Source organism: Mobula birostris, chromosome 3, assembly GCF_030028105.1.
Source record: "Mobula birostris isolate sMobBir1 chromosome 3, sMobBir1.hap1, whole genome shotgun sequence".
Classification (NCBI taxonomy): Eukaryota; Metazoa; Chordata; class Chondrichthyes; order Myliobatiformes; family Myliobatidae; genus Mobula; species Mobula birostris.
Genome location: NC_092372.1, coordinates 152082948 through 152109994, shown reverse-complemented (window position 1 = coordinate 152109994; position 27047 = coordinate 152082948). Strand labels below are relative to the sequence as shown.

The following is a 27047-nucleotide window of genomic DNA, read 5'->3' as shown; positions in this document are numbered from 1 at the left end:
TGGTACATATTGGTACCAATGACATAGGTAGGAAAGGGGAAGAGGTCCTGAAAAAAGGAGTTAGGAAGGAAGTTGAGAAGCAGGACCACAAAGGTAGTAATCTCAGGATTACTGCCTGTGCCACGCGACAGTGAGTATAGGAATAGAATGAGGTGAAGGGTAAATGCGTGGCTGAGGGTTTGGAGCAGGGGGCAGGAATTCAGATTTCTGGATCATTGGGACCTCTTTTGGGGCAGCTGTGACCTGTACAAAAAGGATGGACTGCACTTGAATCCCAGAGGGACCAATATCCTGGCAGGGAGGATTGCTAAGACTACTGGGGAGAGTTGAAACTAGAATTGTTGTGGGGTGGGAACTGAACTGAAGAGACTGGGGAAGAGGCAGTTGGCTCACAAGTAGTGAAAGCTTGGAGACAGTGTGTGAGGGAGAATAGGCAGGCAATAGAGAAGGGACGCACTCAGATGGACGGTTTGAGATGTATCTATTTTAACACAAGAAGTATTGTGAACAAAGCGGATGAGCTTAGAGCGTGGATCAGTACTTGGAGATTTGATGAGGTGGCCATTACAGAGACTTGGATGGCTCAGGGACAGGAATGGTTACTTCAAGTGCCGAGTTTTAGATGTTTCAGAAAGGACAGGGAGGGAGGCAAAAGAGGTGGGGGCGTGGCACTGTTGATCAGATATAGTGTCACGGCTGAAGAAAAGGTGGACGCCATGGAGGGATTGTCTACGGAGTCTCTGTGGGTGGAGGTTAGGAACAGGAAGGGGTCAATAACTTCACTGGGTGTTTTTTTTTATATGTAGGCCACCCAGTAGTAACAGGGATATCGAGGAGCAGATAGGGAAACAGATCCTGGAAGGGTGTAATAATAACAGAGTTGTCGTGATGGGAGATTTTAATTTCCCAAATATCGATTGGCATCTCCCTAGAGCAAGGGGTTTAGATGGGGTGGAGTTTGATAGGTATGTTCCGGAAGGTTACTTGACACAATATGTAGATAAGCCTACAAGAGGAGAGGCTGTACTTGATTTGGTATTGGGAAATGAACCTGGTCAGGTGTCAGATCTCTCAGTGGGAGAGCATTTTGGAGACAGTGATCATAATTCTATTTCCCTTACAATAGCATTGGAGAGAGATAGGAACAGACGTTAGAAAAGCGTTTAATTGGAGTAAGGGGAATTATGAGGCTATCAGGCAGGAAATTGGAAGCTTAAGTTCAGAATATATGTTCTCAGGGAAAAGTACGGAAGAAATGTGGCAAATGTTCAGGGGATATTTGTGTGGAGCTCTGCATAGGTACGTTTCAATGAGACAGGGAAGTTATGGTAGGGTACAGGAACTGTGGTGTACAAAGGCTGTAATAAACCTAACCACAAAGAAAAGCTTACAAAAAGTTCAGAAAGTTAGGTAATGTTAGAGACCTAGAAGATTATAAGGCAAACAGGAAGGAGCTTAAGAATGAAATTCGGAGAGCCAGAAGGGGCCATGAGAAGGCCTTGGTGAGCAGGATTAAGGAAAACCCCCAAGGCGTTCTACAAGTATGTGAAGAGCAAGAGAATAAGACATGAAAGAATAGGACCTATCAATTGTGACAGTGAGAAAGTGTGTATGTAACCGGAGGAAATACCAGGGGTACTTAATGAATACTTTACTTCAGTATTCACTATGGAAAAAGATCTTGGTGATTGTAGTGCCGACTTGCAGCAGACTGAAAAGCTTGAGCATGTAGATATTAAGAAAGAGGATATGCTGGAGCTTTTGGAAAGCATCAGGTTGGATAAGTCGCCGGGACCGGATGAGATGTACCCCAGGCTACTGTGGGAGGTGAGGGAGGAGATTGCTGAGCTTCTGGAGATGATCTTTGAATCATCAATGGGGATGGGAGAGGTTCCGGAGGTTTGGAGGGTTGCAGATTTTGTTCCTTTATTCAAGAAAGGGAGTCGAAGATAGCCCAGGAAATTATAGACTAGTGAGTCTTACCTCAGTGGTTGGTAAGTTGATGGAGAAGATCCTGAGAGGCAGGATTTATGAACATTTGGAGAGGTATAATATGATTAGGAATAGTCAGCAAGGCTTTGTCAAGGGCAGGTCGTGCCTTATGAGCCTGATTGAATATTTTGAGGACGTGACTAAACACATTGATGAAGGAAGAGCTGTAGCTGTAGTGTATATGGATTTCAGCAAGGCATTTGACAAGGCTTATCGAGAAAGTAAGGAGGCATGGGATCCAAGGGGACATTGCTTTGTGGATCCAGAACTGGCTTGCCCACAGAAGGCAAACAGTGGTTGTAGATGGGTCATATTCTGCATGGAGGTCGGTGACCAGTGGTGTGCCTCGGGGATCTGTTCTGGGAACCTTACTCTTCGTGATTTTTATAAATGAACTGGATAAGGAAGTGGAGGGATGGGTTAGTAAATTTGCCGATGACACAAAGGTTGGAGGTGTTGTGGATAGTGTGGAGGGCTGTCAGAGATTACAGCAGGACATTGATAGGATGCACAGCTGGGCTGAGAAGTGGCAGATGGAGTTCAACCCAGATAAGTGTGAGGTGGTTCATTTTGGTAGGTCAAATATGATGGCAGAATATAGTATTAATGGTAATACTCTTGGCAGTGTGGAGGATCAGAGAGATCTTGAGGTCCGAGTCCAAAGGACGCTCAAAGCAGCTGCGCAGGTTGACGCTGTGGTTAAGAAGGCATACGGTGCATTGGCCTTCATCAATTGTGGGATTGAGTTTAAGAGCTGAGAGGTAATGTTGCAGCTTTCGAACCCTGGTCAAACCCCACTTGGAGTATTGTGCTCAGTTCTGGTCACCTCACTACAGGAAGGGTGCAGAGATTTACGAGGATGTTGCCTGAATTGGGGAGCATGCTTTATGAAAACAGGTTGAGTGAACTCAGCCTTTTCTCCTTGGAGTGACGGAGGATGAGAGGTGACCTCATACAGCTGTATAACATGATGAGAGGTACTGATCGTGTGGATAGTCAGAGGCTTTTTCCCAGGGCTGAAACAGTTGCCACAAGAGGGCACAGGTTTAAGGTGCTGGGGAGTAGGTACAGAGGAGATGTCAGGGGCAGGTTTTGTTTTTTTTTAAAAAAACGCAGAGAGTGGTGAGTGCGTGGAAGGGGCTGCTGGCAATGGTGGTGGAGGCAGATACAATAGGATCTTTTAAGAAACTTTTGGATAGGTACATGGAGCTTAGAAAAATAGAGGGCTATGGGTTAGTCTAGTAACTTCTAAGGTAGGGACATGTTCGGCACAACTTTGTGGGCCAAAGGGCCTGTATTGTGCTGTAGGTTTTCTATGTTTCTATCATGCCTTGTCAGGCTAATGGAACTCATATCCGATACAAAAATGAAAACATATTCAATAAGTGCAAGGAACAAAACTGATAATTTTTAGATTGAACTTGTAATTTTTTCCCTCAGAAAGATTTAACTTGATTATTGCATTAAATCCAACATTGTACAAATTCATACTGGACATCCCTGGGCCCTTTCAAGTACCCATTATGTTTGCTATTAATTGTGGGCTGGAATTTTCTGCCACATTCTCATCGGTGCACGTATACGCAGAACAACGGAACAGAGGAGATGAAATGGCAGTCACAGCACTTCAAAAGTAGTGCTTTACTTTTAGTAGTAAATTAATCAAATTCCCCAGTAATTTTCCCATGGGTTTACAAATTCCCCCTTTGAATAATCAAGTAATCCGTCATATTCTCTGCTGACTAAAACTGTCAGTGGATGAGTCATCAAGACAAAAGTTTACTTTGAATTTTTAAATTTATCAAAGTACATACACGTCACCATATACAGTGGCATGCAAAAGTTTGGGCACCCCAGTCAAAATTTCAGTTACTGTGAATATAGGCATCCGTTAGTTTTGTGAGACCATGGATTTGCGCCTTGGATGGTTTCCAGGGCGCAGGCCTGGGCAAGGTTGTATGGAAGATGGGCAGTTTCCCATGCTGCAAGTCTCCCCTCTCCACGCCACCGATGTTGTCCAAGGGAAGGGCACTAGGGCTGATACAGCTTGGCACCAACACCACTGTGAATAGCTAAGCAGGTAAAAGATGAACTGATTTCCAAAAGGCATGAAGTTAAAGATGACACATTTCTTTGACATTTTAAGGAAGAAAACTTTTTTATTTCCATCTTTTACAGTTTCAAAATAACAAAAAAGGAAAAGGGCCCAAAGCAAAAGTTTGGGCACCCTGCATGGCAGTACTTAGTAACACCCCCTCTGGCAAGTATCACAGCTTGAAAACGCTTTCTGTAGCCAGCTAAGAGTTTTGCAATTCTTGTTTGGAGGATTTTCACCCATTCTTCCTTGCAAAAGGCTTCTAGTTCTGTGAGATTCTTGGGTTGTCTTGCATGCACTGCTTTTTTTGAGGTCTAGCCACAGATTCTTGATAATGTTTAGGTCAGGGGACTGTGAAGGCCATGGCAAAACCTTCAGCTTGTGCCTCTTGAAGTAGTTCATTGTGAATTTTAAGGTGTGTTTAGGTTCATTATCCTGTTGTGGAAGCCATCCTCTTTTCATCTTCAGCTTTTTTTTTTAAAACGGACAGTGTGATGTTTGCTTCCAGAATTTGCTGGTTTTTAATTGAATTCATTCTTCCCTCTACCAGTAAATGTTCCCCATGCCACTGGCTGTAACACAAGCCCAAAGCATGATTGATCCACCCTTGTGCTTAACAGCTGGAGAGGGGTTCTTTTCATGAAATTCTGCACCCTTTTTTCTCCAAACATACCTTTGCTCATTGTGGCCAAAAAGTTCTATTTTAACTTCATCAGTCCACAGGACTTGTTTCCAAACTGCATCAGGCTTGTTTAGATGTTCCTTTGAACCTTTTGAATAGAACTTTTTGGCTGTAATGAGCAAAGGTATGTTTGGAGAAAAAAGGGTGCAGAATTTCAAGAAAAGAACCCCTCTCCAACTGTTAAGCATGGGGGTGGATTGATCATGCTTTGGGCTTGTGTTGCAGCCAGTGGCACGGGGAACATTTACTGGTAGAGGGAAGAATGAATTCAATCCAGCAAATTCTGGAGGCAAACATCACACAGTCTGTAAAAAAGCCGAAGATGAAAAGGGGATGGCTTTTACAACAGGATAATGAACTTAAACACACCTCAAAATCCACAATGGACTACCTCAAGAGGTGCAAGCTGAAGGTTTTGCCATGGCCCTCACAGTCCCCTGACCTAAACATCATCAAGACTCTGTGGCTAGACCTCAAAAGAGCAGTGCATGCAAGACGATCCAAGAATCTCACAGAACTAGAAGCCTTTTGCAAGGAAGAATGGGTGAAAATCCCCCAAACAAGAATTGAAAGACTCTTAGCTGGCTACAGATAGCTTTTACAAGCTGTGATACTTGCCAAAGGGGGTGTTACTAAGTACTGCCATGCAGGGTGCCCAAACTTTTGCTTCGGGCCCTTTTCCCTTTTTGTTATTTTGAAACTGTAAAAGATGGAAATAAAAAAGTTTTCTTGCTTAAAATATTAAAGAAACGTGTCATCGTTAACTTTATGCCTTTTGGAAATCAGTTCATCTTTTACTGGCTTAGCTATTCACAGTAACAAATTTTGACCGGGATGCCCAAACTTTTGCATGCCACTGTACTACCCTAAGATTAGTTTTTTTGCAGACATTTACAGCAAATATACATTCTTGATTGGTCAGAGCATGAAGGGATACGAGGAGAAGGCAGGAGATTGGGGCTGAGAGGAAAATGGATCAGCCATGATGAAATGGCAGAGAGACTCAATGGGCCAAATGGCCGAATTCTGCTCCTTTATCTTGTAGACTAAATACAAATACAGTGGCGCTAGAATCAATGAAAAGCCACACACGACAAAGATGGATAAACAACCAGAGTGCAAGAGACAACAATGTATAACATACAAAATAATAATAATAAGTAATAAACAGAGAACGCAAATTGTAGAGTCCTTAAAAGTGAGTCCATAGTTCATGGAATCAATTCGGTGTTGGGGTGAGTGAAGTCATTCATGCTGGTTCAAGAGCCTAATGGTTGAAGGGTAATAACTTCCTGAAACCTGGCAGTTTGAATCCTGATCTCCTGTACCTCCTTTCTGATGGCAACAGTGAGAACAGATCATGGCCTGGATAGTGGGGGTCCTTGATGATGGATGCTGCTTTCCTGCAACAGCATTTACACAGATGTGCTCAATGGTGGGAGGACTTTTCATACAGGTTGTGATACAACCAGTCAATATAGTCTCCACCATACATCTACACTGGTGCTAAAGGTTTGTGAACCCTGTAGAATTGTCTCTATTTCTGCATAAATATGACCCAAAATGTGATCAGGTCTTCACGCAGGCCCTAAAACTAGATAAAAAGAAACCAATTAATTAAATAACACAAAAACATTATACTTGTTCATTTACTTATTGAGAAAAATTATCAGTATTGCATGTATTTGTTGAGGGAAAAAGTACTGTATATAAACCTCTGGGGTAATGCCTTCTACAAAAGCTATTTGGAGTCAGGTGTTCCAATCAATGAGGTGAGATTGGAGGTGTGGGTTGTAGAGATGCCCTGCCCCATAAAAGACATACAAAGTCACGTTACTGACAGAGCCTGTTCTTCTCTAGAAAGATCTGTTTATGTGCAACATGCCTCAGTCAAAACAACTTTCAGAGGACCCTAGAAGATTTGTAGAGCTACATGAAGCTGGAAAAGGCTACAAAAGCATTTAAACACCCAAGTGTTCATCAGTCCACAGTAAGAGAAGTTGTCTACAAATGGAGGAAACTCAGTACTGTTGCTACTCTCCCTAAGAGTGGGCATCCTGCAAAGATCACACCAAGAGCACAATGTGCAATGCTGAAGGAGGTGGAAAAGAACCCAAAGATAACAGTAAAAGACCTGCAGAAATCTCTGTTCATGATTCCACTATAAGATAAACACTGAACAAGAATGGTGTTCATGGAAGGACACCATGGAGGAAGCCACTGCTCTCCAAAAAAAATAGTGCTACACGTCTCATGTTTGCAAAAGACCACCTGGATGTTCTACAACGTTCTGTGGACAGATGGGACAAAAGTTCAACTTTTTAGCAGAAATGCACACCGTTATGTTTGGAGGAAAAAGGGCACTGCACCAAATCCTCATCCCAAATGTGAAGCAAGGTGGAAGGAGCATCATGGTTTGGGGCTGCTTTGCTGCCTCAGGGCCTGAACGGCTTGCAATCATTGAGGGAACAATGAATTCCCATACTGTATCAAGACATTTTACAGGAGAATGTCAGGGTAGCAGTCTGTCACGTGAAGCTTAATAGAAGTTGGATGATACAACAAGACAATGATCTGAAAGACAAGAGTAAATCAAAAACAGAATGGTTTAAAAAGAAGAAAATTCGTATTTTGGAATAGCCGAGTCAAAGTCCTGACCTTAATCCTATAGAAACATTGTCGCAGGACCTGAAGTAAGCAGTTCAGGTAAGAAAGCCTGCCAACATCCCAGGGTTGAAGCAGTTTTGTAAAGAGTAATGGTCTAAAATTCCTCCAAACTCAAGTGCTGGAGTGATCAACAGTTACCAGAAATGTCTGGTTGAAGTTATTGCTGTACTGAAAGCAAGGGTTCACATACTTTTTCCAACAAATACATGTAATATTGGATCATTTTTCTCTATAAATAAATGAAGTAAAATGCTTTTTGTGTTATTTATTTAATTGGATTTTCTTATCTAGTTTTAGGACTTATGTGATCAGAACTTCACGTTTTAGGTCATACTTATACAGAAATAGAAAAAAATTCTGTAGAGTTCACAGACTTTCTAGTACCACTGCATAGAAGTTTGTCAAAGTCTTAGATGACATGCTGAATCTGTGCAAGGTTCTGGAAAGTAGAGGAGCTGGCATGCTTTCTTTGTAATGGTACTCACTGTACATGCTGGACCCAGGACGGATCCTCTGAAATTATAACGCCACGGAATTTAAAGTAGCTGACCCTTTCCGTTTCTGATCTCCTGATGAGGACTGCCTCACGGACATCTGGCTTCCTCCTCCTATCATCAATAATCAGCTCCTTGGGTTTGCTGACATTGAGGGAGAGGTCGTTGCTGCGGCACCACCCAGCCAGATTGTCAATCCCTGTCCTCTTTGCTGATTCACCTCCACCTTTGATTCAGCCAACAACATCAGCAAGCTTAAATGCGGCATTGGAGCTAAACTTAGCCCCCCGTTCTACCTGCTTTATACTTATGACTAAGGCTAAGCACACAGCCTGGTGGTGAACTGATGAGAGCAAAGACAGCCGAACTTTTGCTGGATATCTATTGATACTGACAGTTCCAGTTACAGAGACAGTGGGCAAGGGATGTTTAGGGCAAAGAATACAGGGAGAGTCAAAAATGTCATGGAATAAGCCATTGATAGAGATATTTAATTGATAAGATTAATAAGGCTCAGAGAGAGAACACAAGGAAAAAGCTGCATCAGGCTGTGCCTGTGGAGGGAGAAAAAGCCTGAGCCCATATTACACAGGGTTCACTGATTTGGAACAAATCATAACCATATGTAAATGAGACCACTACACCTTCCACTTCTGATCATGAACTCAATCCAAAGGCATATTCTCTTCCATGTAAATATTGGGACTGGGTTCCTAGGTCCTTGGAATTATCGTGGGGTCTGTCAGAACTAGGCCCCTTATCCAGGATAGGATGGGCTATCATTGGTGAGGAATGATACATAAAATAATACAGTCTAGGAAAAGTAGCTGGAGAGGGAAATTCAGGAATTTCTCCAACAACATTTGGCAACATTCAATCCAGAGTACGATAACAATCTGATCATTGGACCTACAGGCCTTTTCAGATATGTTCAAATAAGAAACAGATCGATCATTTTTTTAAGGATCAGAAAATGGAGACTACACAGAGCAGGCACAGAAGGGGAGTCGAGGCCTGGGCAGAACAGCCACAATGTTATTGAAAGGTGGACATGGCTTCTGTAGCCGTGACCCATTTCTTCAGCATACACCAGAGGCTATTTAACCACTGAATGGCAGCAAAATTGCTACCTAATCAAAGATTTCTAAACAGCAGACATCAAGAAAGATGCAATGTATATATAGCTCCTTAATCTTATAGTGCTCGTTGAACTTTAAAGAACTTCACTGGATTCATTTCAAAGCGTAGCCACATTTGTGAGAAATTAATAATACAATCCAAGTAGAGGCCATGCTGCTAATAATTTAGCTTTTCTCCCAGCAACTACATTATTTGATTCTCATAGTAGTAGGGTAGTTCCTTCCAAATTGCAAACAGAAAGACTGGCTGACTTTTGCCTAAGGGTGATGTTCATATACCTTCTCTTTATTAATTGGGAAATAATTTCAAAGTCTATCTTGCCAAGATCACTAAATCTTTGCACAGATTGAATACCTCAATGGAACCAAATGTGCTCCCGATGACAACTTCAAATAACTGTAAGCACCACTGGGCTCATAGCCAGCTGGTGGCGTAGTGGCATCAGTGCTGGACTTCGGAGTGAAGGCTCCTAAATTCGAATCCAGCCGGCTCCCTTGCACGCTTTCTATCCGTGCTGGGTTGAGCGTCGAGCTAGCAACTCAGCCTCGTAAAAATAAGAAAGCCTGCATGGCGTCCCAATGACTCCATTCGGAGTTAAGGGCTTTCTTCTTCACCATCGAGCTCAGGAAGTAAATATTATTCCTCAGGTTGTGTATTGTGAGCAATTTTGTGCCCCTTATCCAAGAAAGGATGTGTTGGTTTCAGAGTGGGTCCAGAGGAGGTTCATGCGAGGATGTTTCCAGGAAAGAAAGGGTTAGTGCATGATAAATATTTTAATGGCTCTGGGCCTCTACTTGCTGGAGTTTCGAAGAATACGAGGGAAATCTCATTGAAAGCTACTAAATATTAAAAGGGCAGGATAGAGTGGATGTGAAGAGGATGTTTCCTATAGTGGGGAAGTCCAAGACCAGAGGACACAGCCTCAGAATAGAAGGACATCCGATTAGAACATAAATAAGAATGTGTTTTTTTTTAGATAAAGGGTGATGAATCTATGGAGCATATTGCCACAGATTGCTATGGAGACCAAGTCACTAGGCATATTTAAAGCAAGGTTGATAGGTTCGTGATTAGTAAGGTTATGGAGAGAATGGAGGAGAATGGATTAAGAGGGATAAGAAATCAGCCATGGTGAAATGGCAGAACAGACTCGATGGGCCAATTGGCCTAGTTCTGTTCCCATGTCTTATTCAGATTGTAGAGAGAAAATGTACACAATTATATGCCAGGTCATGCTCGAACCAGTTCATTTCCAGCTCCTTCTGCTACAAAATGTTCATGTAACGGAGCAGGGCCCTTCGTCTCTGATGGTGGATTTAAGACTATCCTGAAGGACGTGTGGTACCTTGTAGTTGATAAAGAGCATTGAACACCTATTAAATAAATATGATCAGAGACCTTTTTAAAAAGTTCAAAAATATTTGTAAAAATTAGAAGTTGAAACTAACTCGAGTGTCCTTCTAGTGTCTCTGTACTGAATCATCAGTGAGCATCAAGAGCATTTGGAAACAGCAACAATGAGGATTTTGCTATGTAGCACACTGAACAGTACAGTAGAGCAACAGGCCCTTTGGCCCACAAAGTTGAGCCAAACAAATTAGTGATTAAATGTCCAACTAAACTAAACCCTTCTGCCTACACAATGACATCCTTCCATTCCCTGATCATTCATGTGCCTATCTATGAGCTTTGTGAATGCCTCTGATCACATTTGCCTGCTCCACCAACCCTGGCAGCGTATTCCAGGCACCCATCACGCTATGTAAAAAAACCCGCCCCATGCATCTCCTTTGAACTTACCACTCTCACATTAAACACATGTCCTCTGGTATTTAGATATTTCAACCACGGGAAAGAGATTCTGACCATCTATTCCATCCATGTCTCTCAACCTTTGAAACCCCAATCAGCCTCTGTCACTCCAGAGAAAACAACCCAAGTTTGCTCAATCTTTCCTTGTAACACATCCTCAAATCCAGGCAGCATCCTGGTGAAACTCCTCTGTACCCTTTCCATAGCCTTAGCAGTCTTCCTATAACATGGCAAAATTCCAGATATGGCCTACCTCGAACTTTATAAAGCAGAGAAATATCATCTCAACTTTTGAACTCACTTTCTTGACTAATAACGACAAGCATACCACATGCTTTCTTTACCATCTTATCAACCTGTGTAGCCACTTTCAGTGACCCATGGACTTGCATCCCAAGATCCCTCTGTACATCAACACTTAAGCGTACTGCCACTAACAGTGCAATGTCTCTTTACATTTGCTCTCCAAAGCACCACACTTCACACTGGGCCAGGTTAAACTCTATCTGCCATTTCTCTTTCTATATCTGCAACTGATATGTATCCCCTGTATCCGTTACCACTCTTCCACAGTACAGTACAATATTGTAGCGTTGATGCTCCCTCCTGGCTTTCCTAATTCCCTTTGAGTTTTTTTTTAACCATCTTTATAATCCCCAGGAGCTCCGTTTGATTTTAGGTTCTGAAACCTCACATACATTTCCTTTTTCTTCTTGATTAAATTCACCATATTTCTCAACAGTCAAGGTTTCCTTAACTTGCCATCATTGTCCTTCTTTCTTACAGGAACATACCGATCTTCTACTCTGTACACTTGGTCTTTAAATATCTTCCACATGTCATATATGCAGACTTGCCAAAAAACAGCTGTTTCCAATTAACTCTCCCTAGTTCCTGAAATAAATCAAACCCGATAGAAGAGAAAGAGGAAAGTATTTCCAGGCAAAACTTGCTGGAACTCAGCTGTAGGGTAGATTGAATTAAAGTCTTGGGCTTGGACAGCTCTTAAGGCCTTGGAATATCCTGTGGTGTTTTATAATGAATGAAAATATCTTTTGACACAGAATTGTTTGTATTTCAGAAAATATAGAAGCAAGTTTCCAAAAGAAGCAACCCAAATGAGCTGGTGTTATTTTTGTAATTTTGATCGTGGATTAAAGAGATACCTTATGTCCTTCATTAAAATGGTACGTGGGATCTTTTATATCCACAAGGGCAGAAAACCACCTCTTTTAATGCCTTACTTGGTGTTTTGTTCTATCAGGACTTAAATTCAACCTTCTAACTCAGATGAGAAGACAACCACCTGAGCCACAGCTGAAGGACTGAATTGGGGAAACCTTGCTGGTAAGTGACAGGCTAGACCACAGGCTGAGAAACATCTCAGAACATGCAGACTATTTCAGTGCAGAAAAAAAAACTGTGTGCTCCAATAACTAAACATGCCTCAACCAGTCATTTCATTTATTGGCAGAATTCAAAGGCTGGATAAAATCAGTTAGCTAAAAATATCTTGCACAAAAATGTCCTGTACTGCAATTTCTGATATTTTAATTTTAAATGAAGAACCTAACAGCATCTTATTGAGGTCCTACTAATGTATTTGTGCATAAATACTACCCCAGGAGAAAAGATATCAGTGCACACAAACAAGTAAATATGGCTAAAAAATGATTTCATTAAAAAATTACAATGAATGTGAAAAGTTATCCTTTGATAAGTACCAGTCAGCAGGGCACAACATTAAAAGAACAGATACAGGGTTCTGACCTGAAACACCAACTATTCCTAGTGCCAGTGAGTTCCGGCCACAATTTGTCTTGCTCCAGGTAATAGCAACTGCAGTCCTTTGTGTTTCCATTGACAAAAATGAATTAATTATTTGTTATGTACAACTCCAGAATACCAAATGAAAGGGAAAACAAGTTTTGATGTAAAACTAACTGATTTCTGTTTAATGTTTTTTGAATGATGCCTTGCGGTGGCCATGTGCTAATTGAGTAATTTTGTCGCAGGTCACCAAGTTAACTAACGCAAGGAATTTGTTTAATGCACACATTCTGATAAACAATCTTTGAAATGTTAACTGTTTCTCTTTCCACAGAGGCTGTTTGATCCATCGAATATTTCTAGTATTTTCTGTTTTGATCTCAGATTTCTAGCATGTGCCGTTTTTTTATGATTTTCAATAGCATACTATCTCCTGATGTGAAATAAAATGCAGCTTTCAGCAGGTAATTAGCTTCATTCATGCTAAAGTTCAAGTTAAATTTTAAAATCTAATGTTGAACAGGTTTCTCTCAGCATTACCTTCCAAAAAAAATGTAACACATACCTCCACAAATATAATGCCCTCCAATGAAATTCCAAAAACTGAGACAAAATTACTGATCAACTATGGAGTGCAATGAAACGCAAGGCTTTGTGATGTCTAAATTCAGAGCATCCTGAACCAAACCAGTTGTTTCCTATACTGGCAAATCTCAAATTCTCAAAGGCTGGTTAAAACCCGTTGTCAAAAACACGTTGCAGGAAGTGTTAGACAGGGGCCTATTATTAGAAGCAGGACAGAGAAACCAGACTAGTGTCTGTGGCACCAAGACGCTATACAAAACTGTACAGAGTTTATTTCTCCCCTGAACAACAGCTACTTCTTTTGGAAAATCTCACTTTTAATATCAACTAGTGTCGAGTGTTCTCCAAAGACAGGCACACTGCTGTTGCTTCAGGACTGACATGGCTGAACTATCAGACTCAGATGTGGCCAGGCCACTTCCTGACATTGATGATTTATGGCTGCTACAATTCTGATAACAGTCTGATAACGAACCCTCCTATCTTCAGAGTTCTTAGTGGCTCCAATTTCATCATGAATTCTCAAACCCAGGCCTTCAGAATATTGGGAATCCATAAAGCAAGGTGCTCATTCTGGGAAAAAAAATAACAGATTTTTGGGAAATTCAAGGATTGAATTCACTCCACTTAATGGAAATAAATTGGGCCAGAAACGATAGAATGTAGAAACCAATTTTGTTTGCCAAATAGCCAAGTTTCATCAGAGAATTGTTCCTGTGCAACACTTTAGGCCTACTTTGGTATTAATTGAAGGAGATTGAGCTTACTTGCTCCACTACTGTGAATGCCTTCTTTCAGCTTACAGTCCTTCAAGCCTCTTAGAAGCCAGTCTCGGCATACCCCCTGCTGCTGCTGCTACCTTTAGTGTCTTCATTAGATAATCCAACATCTGATTCAGACCTATTTGCATGGTCCATATGCAATCTCCTGGTCCAAATGTTCTATCACGCCCAGTTACTTGTCTGAAACATACTCCTACCATTTAATTTTACACCCATCTCCCTGATCCCTGATGCTGTTCTATTCCACAACCATCAGGTCCTTTCTTCCCCAACCTGACCTCAAACTACACCCTTCTCCAGGAATCTACAGCTCATCGCACATCCACAGTTAAACCTATTACTGTGAGTTAGTGAATGCAAGATCACTGAGTATGCTTACGTTGTTGGGAAACTCGCACAGAATCAGCATGAGACTCAAGCACCTCCACTAGTATTCCTTTGTCATGGAAAGTTTTCCAGGATCAGGCTTTACGAGATAGTTTTCATGTTTGAATGTAAACAGCCAACAGACTTTTCGTCCCTCTTCCCTCCGGGAGAAGGCTCAAGAGCTTGAAGACTCGTATGGCCAGATTTGGGAACAGCTTCTTTCCTACTGTGATAAGACTACTGAACGGATCCTGACCCAGATCTGGGCTGTACCCTCCAAATATCCAGACCTGCCTCTCGATTTTTTTTTTGCGCTACCTTACTTCCCACTTTTCTATTTTCTATTTATGATTTATAACGTAAATTTTTAATATTTACTAATTCTAACTATTTTTAATATCCTTAATACTTAACATTTGTAATCCAGGGAGTGTGAAGCGCAGAATCAAATATCGCTGTGATGATTGTACGTTCTAGTACCAATTGTTTGGCGATAATAAAGTATAAAGTACACATTTGCATAAAGCATATTGTTAATATATAGAAATTACAATGATGTTTGGATTAAATACAGAACATGCATGCCACTCCCAAGAATTACTTCATGAAAACTTCAGATCTTCAATATTTAGACATTGGCATCCCATTTGATATGAGTGCTTTCAACATTAAGCACGATTGTCCCTATAATCCATTTGTTCTCTTCAGATAGAATATCAAGATAGCTGGGCTTTGAACCATTGTTCATTATTCTATTGAAACAAAATATTAACAATGAAATCCAAATACAAAATTTTGTTTCAATAGAATAATGAACAATGATATAAAGACATAAAGAACTGGAGAAATAAAACTTCCAATATGTATTTCAATCTTTAGCTTCCTTATTCCCCCTCACCCCCACTTTTCATGAGTAGAAGGAGTATCAAAAAAATCCCTCAAAGTATTTCAAAAATAAAATTGAAAACAATCATTCGTGCTGGGAAAGTAAACAATTTTAATTGAGGCCATTGGTAACCACATACCATATTATTATGTTCTTATTGTGGTTCAAGGCATATCGTGACCAGTTTCTGCAGTGGTGTAAATACAGGAAATCATAAGCAATTTGGACAAAAGTCGTATTTTTTTTTGAACTAGATGCAGAACTTGTTGTATCAAACAAAACTAGTTTGTATGAGAGGCGTTCAACTAAAATGAAAGACTGTTTTATCATGACTCATGGTTTTAAATGCAATCATATAACAGCATCTTTGGCTGTTACTGTATTATTCCCAGAACACCTAGAAGCAGTTTGATGGCTCTATTTAAATCACTCATAAAAAATTAAGCGCATCAGGTTGGGTTGTCCTTTCACTGCCCAGACAGACAACTCCTCTATCATTCACTCCATCCCGCAGACTCTCTTTCTGCCTCATTTCAAACTCTTCCCATCAACATGTCTCCAATATTCCTACAACTGTGCATTTAGTACCAAGCACCTTAAGACTATAAGACATATGAGCAGAATTAGGCCATTCGGCCCATTGAGTCAGTACTGCAATTCCATTGCGGCTGACCTATCATTCCTCGCAGCCCCATTCTCTGTTTCTCCCCATAACCTTAAACACCTTAAATTAAGAACCTATCAATCTCTACTTTAAATATGTCCCTTGCCTTGGCCTCCACAGCCATCTGTGGCAATTAATTCCACAGATTCACCACTCCCCGCCTGAAGAAATTCCTCCTCATCTCTGTTCTAAGTGGACATCCTTCTTATTCTGAGACAGGGTCCTCTGGTCCTAGATTCCCCCACTATAGGGAACATCTTCTCCACATCCACTCCATCTAGGCCTTTCAGTATTTGTTAGGTTTCAATGAGATCCCCGTATCCCCTCCCCATTCTTCTAAACTCCAGTGAGTATAGCCCAAAGCTATCAAATGCTCCTCTGAACTCCCAACGTCAGCACATCCTTTCTTAAATAAGGGGCCCAAAACTGTTCACAATACTCCAAGTGCAGTCTGACCAATGCCCTATGAAGCCAAAACATTGCTTTTATAGTATATACTAGTCATCTTGAAATGAATGCTATCATTACATTCGTCTTCCTTACCATCTCCTCAACCTGCAAGTTAACTTTTAGAGAACTCTGCACAAAAACTCCCAGGTCCCTTTGCACCTCTGATTCCTGAGTTTTCTCCCCATTTAGAATGTAGTCTATGCCTTTATTCCTTCTATCAAAGTGCATGACCATATACTTCCATACACGATCTTCCATCTGCCACTTCTTTGCCATTCTCTTAATCTGTTCCAGACCTTCTGCAGAGTCCCTGCTTCCTCAACACCATCTAACCCTCCCCTTTTATCTTTGTATCATTCACAAACCTGGCCACAAAGTCACCAATACCATCATCCAAATCATTGTCATATTAAGTGAAAAGCAGTAGTCCCAACGTCCCTGTGGAACACTAGTCACTGGCATCCAACCAGAATAGACCCTCCTTTATCCACACTCTTTGCCTCCTGCACGTCAGCCAATCTTCTATCCACGCTAGTGTCTTTCCTGTAATACCATGGGCTCTAATTTTGTTTAGAAACATTTCATCTCAATGGTTCAATTTAATATCAGAGAATATATACAGTATACAACCGGAAATTCTTACTTTTCACAGACAGCCAGGAAACAGACAGGAAAAAAAAACCCAAAGCCCCCCTCACAAGCACAAGCATTAACCCTCCCCCCACCTTGTTTCAGCATAAGCATCAAAACCCTACTACCTACCATGCAAGCAATAGCAAAACCCCCAGAGACCATAATCTAGAGACCAAAAACAACTGTCCATCCCAACACTTCATCTGAACAGCCCTTTCTCTCAATGAGACAGAGAATATATCGCTCCTGCCACCACAAGAGAGGAGACCAACAGCTCGATGTTTCAATCTGCAGCGTCGCTAAATCAAGTTCCCCTAACTCAGAGCCAACAGACAAGAGCGAGAGAGCAATCACTCGAGTGCAGAGGCGTCCAACAGAGGCACCCACTGTCATACTGACAATCTAAATTTATTACAAGTGCATCCTAAATCTCAAATTTATAAGTTAATAATAATGAAGAAACTGGGAAGTGTTTTCACTCTGCTTGACCATTGCATCAGATTTCAGTATTATATTACTCAACTTTAGCACTGGTTACTGGGTACTTTGAAATGAAAAGCCTCACAATTTCACATTCACTAATACCGACAACACTCCCCCCCCCCACCACCCCCCAAAACTGGAATTAATTGAAAATCCTCCACAGACTACTTCAGTAAGGCAGTGGCATAAGCAGATAATTAGCAGAAGTATCTAAAACTAGAGGACATCGGGTTGGGTTGAGGGGAAATGGGAGAAGGAACTTTTTCCATCCAGGTGGTAGCTGGAATCTGGAACACTGCCTGAGTGAACGATGTTGATGGTTGCCACGATTTAAGCACCACCGAGATGAGGACTGAAATCACCAATGCATAGGAATCTGCAGAGCAGGTGCTGATAGGGACTTGATGGTTGCCAAGGACGTAGTGGGTCAAAAAGCCTCCTTCTCAGCTGCATGCCTCTGAGGAGTTTTCACAACCAAATATCATTGCTGGTGAAGCAGGATGTCAACTTCCTCTCACAAATTTATTTCAGCACTTGAAAGGAGATGGTGGCAGTTCTTAGTTTTCCAGTTATCACATCCCACAAGACAACTATAACTCATCATCTCCCTCATGTTTTCATCAGTTTCAGTTAACATTCCTTTGGAAGACTAAGGCACACATGCAACCTCTCACCATCTTTTCCAAAGCAGAGTTTCTGATCCCATCAACCTCCCCTATTACAGCTACCACCATCTCAATTATCTGCCGAAAATTCCTCTTTCGTGCTTCCATAAGCCAGAGTAAGTGCAGTTGTTAGCATAACGCTTTCCAGTACCAGCGACCCACCACAGCCTGTAAAGAGTTTGCACGCTCTCTCAGCGACTACAGGTTTCTTCCCACAGTCCAAGGACATACTGGTCAGTAGGTTACTTGGTCATTGCTAATTGTCCTGTGGTTGGACTGTGATTAAATTGGGGGAATTGCTGGGCAGTGTGCCTCCAAGTGCTGAAAGGACCTATTCCACTTCGTATCTCAATAAATAAAATAAAAACTCCACTGTTCAATTGTAGGGAAGTGGAGTTTGCAGAATCTGGTTTTCCCTTGGGTGCTTGGTTTCATCCAACATTTCATGGACAATGGTAGGTAGGTTAATTGGCAACTGTAAACTACCACCTAGTGTGGCAGAGTCAGGGGATTTTTAATAGGCACGACCGAGAATAGTTTGTATAGAATTAAGTTGGGGGGGGGGGGGGGGAATAGGATTTAGGACAAAAACTGAATGTTAGAATAACCAAGCTATCATCAGCATCTCTGGCAGCAATAGGTGCACGTCAACATCTTGGGTTGAGACCCTGAATCAGGACTTCGGGGAATAGGATTGATGGGGTTGCTTTGACAGCCAGCATAGATTCAATGGTACAAATGCTCTCTGTAATGCTGTACAGAAGTTATTAAAAATCAGCTTAACCATCACTCTTCCCCTAAGTGATCTATGCTGAACCTCAGGGAAGTAAGTAATAAAATCACGTACAAATTCTTTGTAACTCACCCTTCCCTGCTCCAGCACTACAATTTCTCCCCTGTCAAAATGTTACCCAGGATAGCCTTTTCTGCATTCATACCAAGAATCCTTCTCCTATGACCCCCTACTTCTCCATCTAACCCCTTCTCCAAGGGGCTCTTCAGCTCTTGTAACATTTCTTTCTCTAGCATGGCACCCATTATGTTCTTTAGAACAGGGGTTCCCAACATTTTTTAATTAACTGAGGTGTCTGTGGAGCCCAGATTAGGAGCCTCTGCTTTAGAATGTTTCTGCATATTAATGCTGCTGTTGCCTTTAATCACAACCTCATCTGCAGCCCTAAGGAGACCTCTAGTGGTGGTACATGAAAAGTGCATGTAATCAAATTAAAAAGAAGAGTGAGTTCTCAATGAAGATTCAAAAATTAAAAATACTTTGCATTGCCTTTTACAGCCCTCCAATCAGCCATATACTATGGTTGGTGGAGATTTCAAAGAATAAGTGGTAGTCTTTCTCAAAATGAATTCTGAGGCAATTGTAAAGACAGATAGTAGAGTATCCCAGCACCCAAGCCCAATTCACAGCTCCTGCTTTGACTCTAGTGCCCTTCCACAAATGGCTGGCTTTTGCAGTAGCATAACGTTATCCAGATAAGGCAGTACTGCCGTGCAAAGATGTACAGTTACAGTCTGCAGGTGACAACACAGCACAGCATGTACATCTCTGCTAATCCAGGACCAGGATACAGCCCAACATTGCCTGACACGTAGGTGTGTCAAGCCTCAGACACACTGCTACATTTTGGTAGCTGCGACGGTTTAATACTGGCTCTCAGATCACAAAGGCATAGTTCACTTACCCATGGTTCACTTTCATCAGGTCTGACCCTTTGAACATTTCTTCACTTTCTCAAACGTTGCTTATAGCCCATAAGTATTCACCATGACCTCTGTGGTATCATTCAGTGCCTACCCACTGAATGAATTCTCTGCTTGAATGCACTCCTTCAGATACAAATCTACTAGCTGTAGAATAGAGCAGGTCCCTTTTTGAAAATGGCTTTGAAACTCCCAACTCATTAAGTTGGTTTCAAAAGCATCCCACTTCCAGAAACAATACTGCAACATAGTAGAATGGAATGAATATTGGTAGATTCTGGACATTATTATTAGGTCACCAGAATGCCAGGCAAAAGGATTGTATTTCTTTATTATTGATTATGGAATTATCATGTCTTCCTTATAAGAGATGACATTTAGGGTAACTGATCAAAACTGGTGCATTTCCCTACTCCACCCGTCTTTACATCATTTCAAATAAGAACGACCATTTCACAAACACGAGAAGATCTGCAGATGCTGGAAATTTGAGCAACACACACAAAATGCTGAAGGAACTCAGCAGGCCAGGCAGCATCTATAGAGAGAGGAGTAAATAGTCAACGTTTTGGGCCGAGACCCTTCATCGGGTCTTTTCCATAGATGCTGCTGAGTTCCTCCAGGATCTTGTGTGACAAACAAACATGTTCCACTTTTACAAAATACAAGATGTTTCAATATTTATTCAATGTTATATACACATTAGCACTGTTACATTAATAAACTGGAAACTTGGACTAAAATTCAAACTGAACCACTACAGGTGAGTAATTATTTAAATAAATCCAGGGAGGAAAATTCAAGTACTAATTATGGTGGAAATACTTGCAAAAATCCATTTGCTTCATTAGTTCCCCTTAGAAAATCTAAAGTTCTTGTTCTAGTTTATCTGATGATTCCAAACCAATTGCAATTTGGCTGACTCTCAAATGTCTTATGAAACTATTAAAATGATGTCAGTACTGCCACTAATTCAGTGATTGGAACGGGGTCATCGAACACCAAACCAGGAACCAAATTCAGACACAACAGACACACCAAGACATTTTTTTTTAAAAATGCATCTCTGACTAGACATAATGACTGAAAAATGATTTTACTTTGTACATGCAGATTAATATGATTTAGTATTCTGGAAATTTCATGCAAGTGCATGCATTCTTCTATGTGAAAATTACATACAAAAGCATTTTGCACGGCTTAGGTCATGTTTCAAACAACACACACAAAATGCTGGTGGAACGCAGCAGGCTGGCAGCATCCATAGGAAGAAGCACAGTTGACGTTTTGGGCCAAGATTCTTCATCAGGACTAACTGAAAGAAGAGATAGTAAGAGATTTGAAAGTGGGAGGGGGAGGGGGAGATCTGAAATGATAGGAGAAGACAGGAGGGGGAGGGATGGAGCCAAGAGCTGGACAGTTGATTGGCAAAAGGGATACAAGGCTGGAGAAGGGAGAGGATCATGGGACAGGAGGCCTAGGGAGAAAGAAAGGGGAGGGGAGCACCAGAGTAAGATGGAGAGCAGGCAAGGAGTTATTTTGAGAGGGAGAGAGAGAGAAAAGAGAGAAAAAAAAGGAAAAAATAATAAATAAATAAGGGAGGGGGTAAGAAGGGGAGGAGGGGCTTTAACAGAAGTTAGAGAAGTCAATGTTCATGCCATCAGATTGGAGGCTACCCAGACGGAATATAAGGTGTTGTTCCTCCAACCTGAGTGTGGCCTCATCTTGACAGTAGAGGAGGCCATGGATAGACATATCAGAATGTGAATGGGACGTGGAATTAAAATGTGTGGCCACTGGGAGATCCTGCTTTCTCTGGTGGACAGAGCATAGGTGTTCAGCGAAACGGTCTCACTAATATATAGGAGGCCGCACCGGACGCAGTATAACACACCAGCCGAAGTATAACACACCAGCCAACTGACAGGTGAAGCGTTGCCTCACTTGGAAGGACTGTCTGGGGCTCTGAATGACGTTGAGGGAGGAAGTGTAAGGGCATTTGTAGCACTTGTTCCGCTTACAAGGATAAGTGCCAGGAGGGAGATCAGTGGGGAGGGATGGGGGGGACGAATGGACAAGGGAGTCGCGTAGGGAGCGATCCCTGCGGAAAGCGGGGCGGGGGGGGAGAGAAAGATGTGCTTAGTGGTGGGATCCCGTTGGAGGTGGAGGAAGTTACGGAGAATAATATGTTGGACCTGGAGGCTGGTGGGGTGGTAGGTGAGGACCAGGGGAACCCTATTCCTAGTTGGGTGGTGGGAGGATGGAGTGAGAGCAGATGTGCGTGAAATGGGGGAGATGCGTTTGATAGCAGAGTTGATGGTGGAGGAAGGGAAGCCCCTTTCTTTGAAAAAGGAGGACAGCTCCCTTGTCCTGGAATGAAAAGCCTCATCCTGAGAGCAGATGCGGTGGAGACGGAGGAATTACGAGAAGGGGATGGCATTTTTGCAAGAGACAGGGTGAGAAGAGGAATAGTCCAGATAGCTGTGAGAGTCCTGATGGCATGAACATCGACTTCTCTAACTTCCGCTAATGCCCCACCTCCCCCTCATACCCCATCTTTTATTTATATACACACATTCTTTCCCTCTCTCTCTCCCCCCCTGTTTTCTCCCTCTGTCCCTCTGACTATATCCCTTGCCCATCCTCTGGGTTTTTTTCCCAACCTCCCCCTTTTCCTTCTCCCTGGGCCTCCTGTCCCATGATCCTCTCGTATCCCCTTTTGCCCATCACCTGTCCAGCTCTTGGCTCCATCCCTCCCCCTCCTGTCTTCTCCTATCATTTTGGATCTCCCCCTCCACCTCCCATTTTCAAATCCCTTACTCACTCTTCCTTCAGTTAGTCCTGACGAAGGGTCTCAGCCTGAAACGTCGACTGTACCTCTTCCTAGAGATGCTGCCTGGCCTGCTGCGTTCACCAGCAACTTTGATGCGCGCCACACGGAATATTGTCCTGGCCCTTCACCTCATCTCAGCAGAGATTTACCTTGCATCGTTTACAGACCTAACAAGATCACTGACCCTTAAATCTGTTCCTCCCTTTGTGGGCAGAAGTTAGATCTCCTGCGTGCGTGACTCAAAATCTTCTCTGCTCACTGACAGAAGCTGCAACACCTTGGGCAGGATTCAGAACTGATACAGCAATTGAGAGGCTTGTGGAATTTGCCAGCCTCATTATATTCACTGCATGCAGCTTTTTATTCCCCAGGAACTGCATGCAGTGATCAACAGCTCCTTGATCAGCCCATAACTCACTGTGCCTTGGTGCACTGGAGTTAATCGATGGCAGTGAAGCTCAGCTAAAGACAATACAATACGTGTTCTTATCCTCACGTCTTCCCTCACCTCTGTGAGGGGTTTTTCTTCGAGTGTATCAGGATTCCATTATTTCAACATATACCCAGAAATTCCACTATTGTACTTTGGTATCGGTCAGGGCATTGAGTACAGAAATTGGGATGTTACATTGCAGTTCTACATGATTGTGCTGTTTTTGGAAAAACACTAAACTAGAATAGGTGGCTTTGGTTTAGAGGGCTATGGCCCAAACACCGGCAAACGTAACCAGCTTAGTGATTAGTTTAGATAGGTTAATAGTTCAACAAATCACTGAGCTTCAACAGCTTGTCCCTGTGCAACTCATTTTGATTTCTTTGATTTCCTCACTTGCAGACCTGTGTCAGTTCAGATGGGCAACATCTCCCCCACAATCAGCATCAGCACAGCAGCCCCACAAGGCTGTGTGCCTAGCCCCTGCTCTACTCATTTTATACCTTTTATTGTGTGGTTACGCAGAGCTCCAAGACCTTATTCCAGTTTGCTGACGGCACTACTGTTGCTGGACCAATCGAAGGTGGTGACAAAGGAGGGAGATTGGAAATCTGTTTGATTCCAGTTTGCTGACGGCACTACTGTTGCTGGACCAATCGAAGGTGGTGACAAAGGAGGGAGATTGGAAATCTGTTTGTTCTCTTCAGGCACCATTCAATGTCAGCAAAACCGAACAGCTGATTACTGACTACGGGAAGCAGCCGCCAGAGTTCGATGAGCCAGTCCTCATTAGGGGATCATAGGTGGAGAGGGTCTGGAACTTTAAATTCATTGACGTTATCATATCAGGGGACCTGTCCTGGGACCGGCACGCAAGTGTTATCGCAAAGGCGGCACTGCAGCACCTCTACTTTCCTAGAAGTTTGCGTAGATTCAGCATGTGATCTAAAAATTTGAAAAGACTTCTATAAATGCACCGTGGAGAGTATCCTGACTGGTTGCATCGCAGCCTGGTATCGCATCAATACCCGGGAAGAGAAAAGTGGTCGATACATCCCACTTCATCACAGGCATAACCCTGCCCACAAATGAACACATTTACAATGAGCATTGCTACAAGAAAGGGGCATCCGTTATCAAGGACCTTCACGTTCTAGACCATGCACTCTTCCCACTGCAACAGTTACTGCACAACCATCAACTCCTGCACCAGCGTGGATAACTTCACTCACCACTGATTCCACAAGCTACTGACTGAACTTTCACGGACTCTGCATCACATGTCGTCAATAATATTTGCTTATGCTTTCATTTGCAGAATTGTCGTCTTTTGCACATTGCACCCCTTTAGCCAGAGGGTGGTGAATCTGTGAAATTCTTTGCCACAGGCAGCTGTGGAGGCCATGTCTTTATGTATATTTAAGGCAGAGGTTGTTAGATTCTTGAACGGTCAGGGCATGAAGGAATAAAGGGAGAAGATAGGAGATTGGGGCTGAGGGGAAAATTTGATCAGCCATGATGAAATGGCGGAGCAGACTCGATGGGCCAAATGGCCTGATTCTGTTCCAATATCTTATGGTCTTTTGATTGTTTGTCATTCTTGGTTTATGCATAGCTTTCATAAATTCCATTTTATTTATTTTACTGGAAATGATGGCAAGAAAATTAATCTCAAGGTAGTATATGGTGACAGACATACTTTAATAGGAAATTTACGTCGACTTTGCTCATGGTTGGGAAGGACAAGTTGTTCCAAAGGGTCAATTTCCATGCTATTTTCCTCTCTGACTCTATTGTACTGACACCACAGACAATGCCAGAGAGGGAAGGAAAAACTAGTATACAATTCCTATTTATAAATCTCATTTCCACACACTATTTCAATCAATTTAGTTCAGTCATCAAGCAGAATATCTTTTACACTCCAATGCAGTTACATACTTGAGAATAATAAGCTCTTAAAAAAATGTAAACTTCATTCATTATCTAACGTTTCAACGGTAAATCTCTTCAATACAAAGATTATTCCAATTGTCCTCAGAAGGTAGTTGAATGATTTTAACAGCAAGGTATGACAGGAAGTTCTGTGAAAACTTACTGGAAGCATATTTAATAATGATTTGCCAAAGGAAATTTGACTCGCATAGAAGCTGAAAAATTTGCAAGATCTTTGAATAATGTCATGAACTATTAAATGTTTTCAGCATAATAATAACCACCATCAAGTAGCTGTTTTCCCTTTATGACTCTCCTCTCAACTACTTACTTTCTTTTCCAGCAATAAATCACCCTATTTCACTAGCTGCTTCCCAAATTATTCCCCCCACTTCAGTCTAATTAACCTCCTGTTTGCTGAACCAAATTTATCCAAGAATGGAAATACAGCTGAGACTTCTTGGAAAAAAAGGAGACACACACACACCTTGGAGCTATCAAATCTGTTTCAATCTATATACAGTGCATTCCTGTTAATTGGGCCATCGATTAATCAGAGTAGCCACTTATTTGGGACAGCTCTTAAAGAACAAAAACTAATTGAGTAAATAGCCAAGATTCTCTTCGTTTATTTGGGACACTATGCCATTTAATTGGGACAAGAGACTGTTGCAGAACAGTTTCTGACTAGCATCAGTTGCATGAACTTGTGTGGCCATAAGACACCCACCATGCTTTGAGCAAATAGTTTATAAATAGTGTCAGCTGCATGTATGTGTGTGCAAAACGCAGCAATTTTGTCACTCATAGTGGCAAGAATAATCAGTAAGACAATTCAGAACTGTTTTGCTCAGTGATTTCAAGCATTCAGATTTGGAAATGCCTGAAATGCTCAACAAGTGAAAAGGAAATGATTTCATTACTTCAACAAGTTAGGAACTACGAAGAATTTGAAGGTATCGACAATCATCTTGAAGGTTACAATGAAAATGAAGATTTGGAAGATACAATCATTGATGGCATTGTGTGAAGGCAGTTCACTATCTGCAATAGGTGCCTGTACTGATTTTGTTCATTTACAATCAATCAGATGAACACGGCAGCATACATTATGTTGATAACTATTACGAACTAATACACAATTTTAAAGTACCGTAAAAGGATTGTCAATGCTCTAATTTGTTTATTTGTTTTATATTTCATTTAAATACATAATTTGTTACTCAGTTAAACTGTTTGTCTCTTTTTACCCATTTCCATGAAACTTAGGCTAATTGGTTCAAAATGTACTTGTCTCGATGTGTCCCAATTAACCAGAATCCACTGTACTTCAATATTCAGTATACTCCACTTTATTTGAAAGAAGGCTTTTTACTCTAAATTATATTATTGACAGGTCACCTACCGGTGTTGCAAGAAACCTATGAAGGGAGCAACGCCAGTTCCAGGCCCCACCATGATGATAGGAACTGCAGTATCAGAGGGTAGGTGGAAAAATGTGTTCTGCCGACTGAAAATGGAAATCTGCAAAAGGAAATTCCCTTGGTATTAGCAAGCCCTTCCTAGTCGTTTCAATAAAATACTTTAACTGAATCTATTTCTATGATATTTCTTCAAAAGCAGCATCTTTACCCCCTTGTTATAGAAACATACAAAACCTACAGCACAATACAGGCCCTTCGGCCCACAAAGCTGTGCCGAACATGTCCCTACCTTAGAAATATCTAGGCTTTACCCATAGCTCTCTATTTTTCTAAGCTCCATGTAGCCATCCAAAGAGTCTCTTAAAAGACCCTATCGTTTCCTCCTCCACCGCTGCCGCCGGCAGCCCATTCCACGCACTCACCATTCTCTGCGTAAAAAACTTACCCGACATCTCCTCCGTACCTGCTTCCAAGCACCTTAAAACTATGCCCTCTTGTGCTAGCCATTTCAGCCCTGGGGAAAAGCCTCTGTCTATCCAC

The 27047-nt window shown here is 41.9% G+C and overlaps 1 protein-coding gene and 1 long non-coding RNA gene across 8 annotated transcripts in view; one reads left to right on the top strand and one right to left on the bottom strand.

Moving 5' to 3' along the window:
- Positions 1-27047, bottom strand: part of mtrr (5-methyltetrahydrofolate-homocysteine methyltransferase reductase) — a 109114-nt gene that overhangs the window by 29195 nt on the left and 52872 nt on the right. For all 7 annotated transcript variants that reach the window (XR_011885424.1, XR_011885425.1, XR_011885426.1 and 4 more), the window contains one exon: positions 26489-26607. Coding sequence is in view for 3 of the 7 variants with exons in the window: in XM_072253463.1 (XP_072109564.1) it covers positions 26489-26607 (119 nt within the window). In the remaining 4 variants the exon portion in view is untranslated. The remainder of the gene's footprint in view (positions 1-26488; positions 26608-27047) is intronic.
- On the top strand, positions 11835-26666 carry LOC140195335 (uncharacterized). The gene is made up of 3 exons (XR_011885427.1): positions 11835-12069; positions 12147-12229; positions 23674-26666. It is a non-coding gene; the product is annotated as an uncharacterized lncRNA (long non-coding RNA).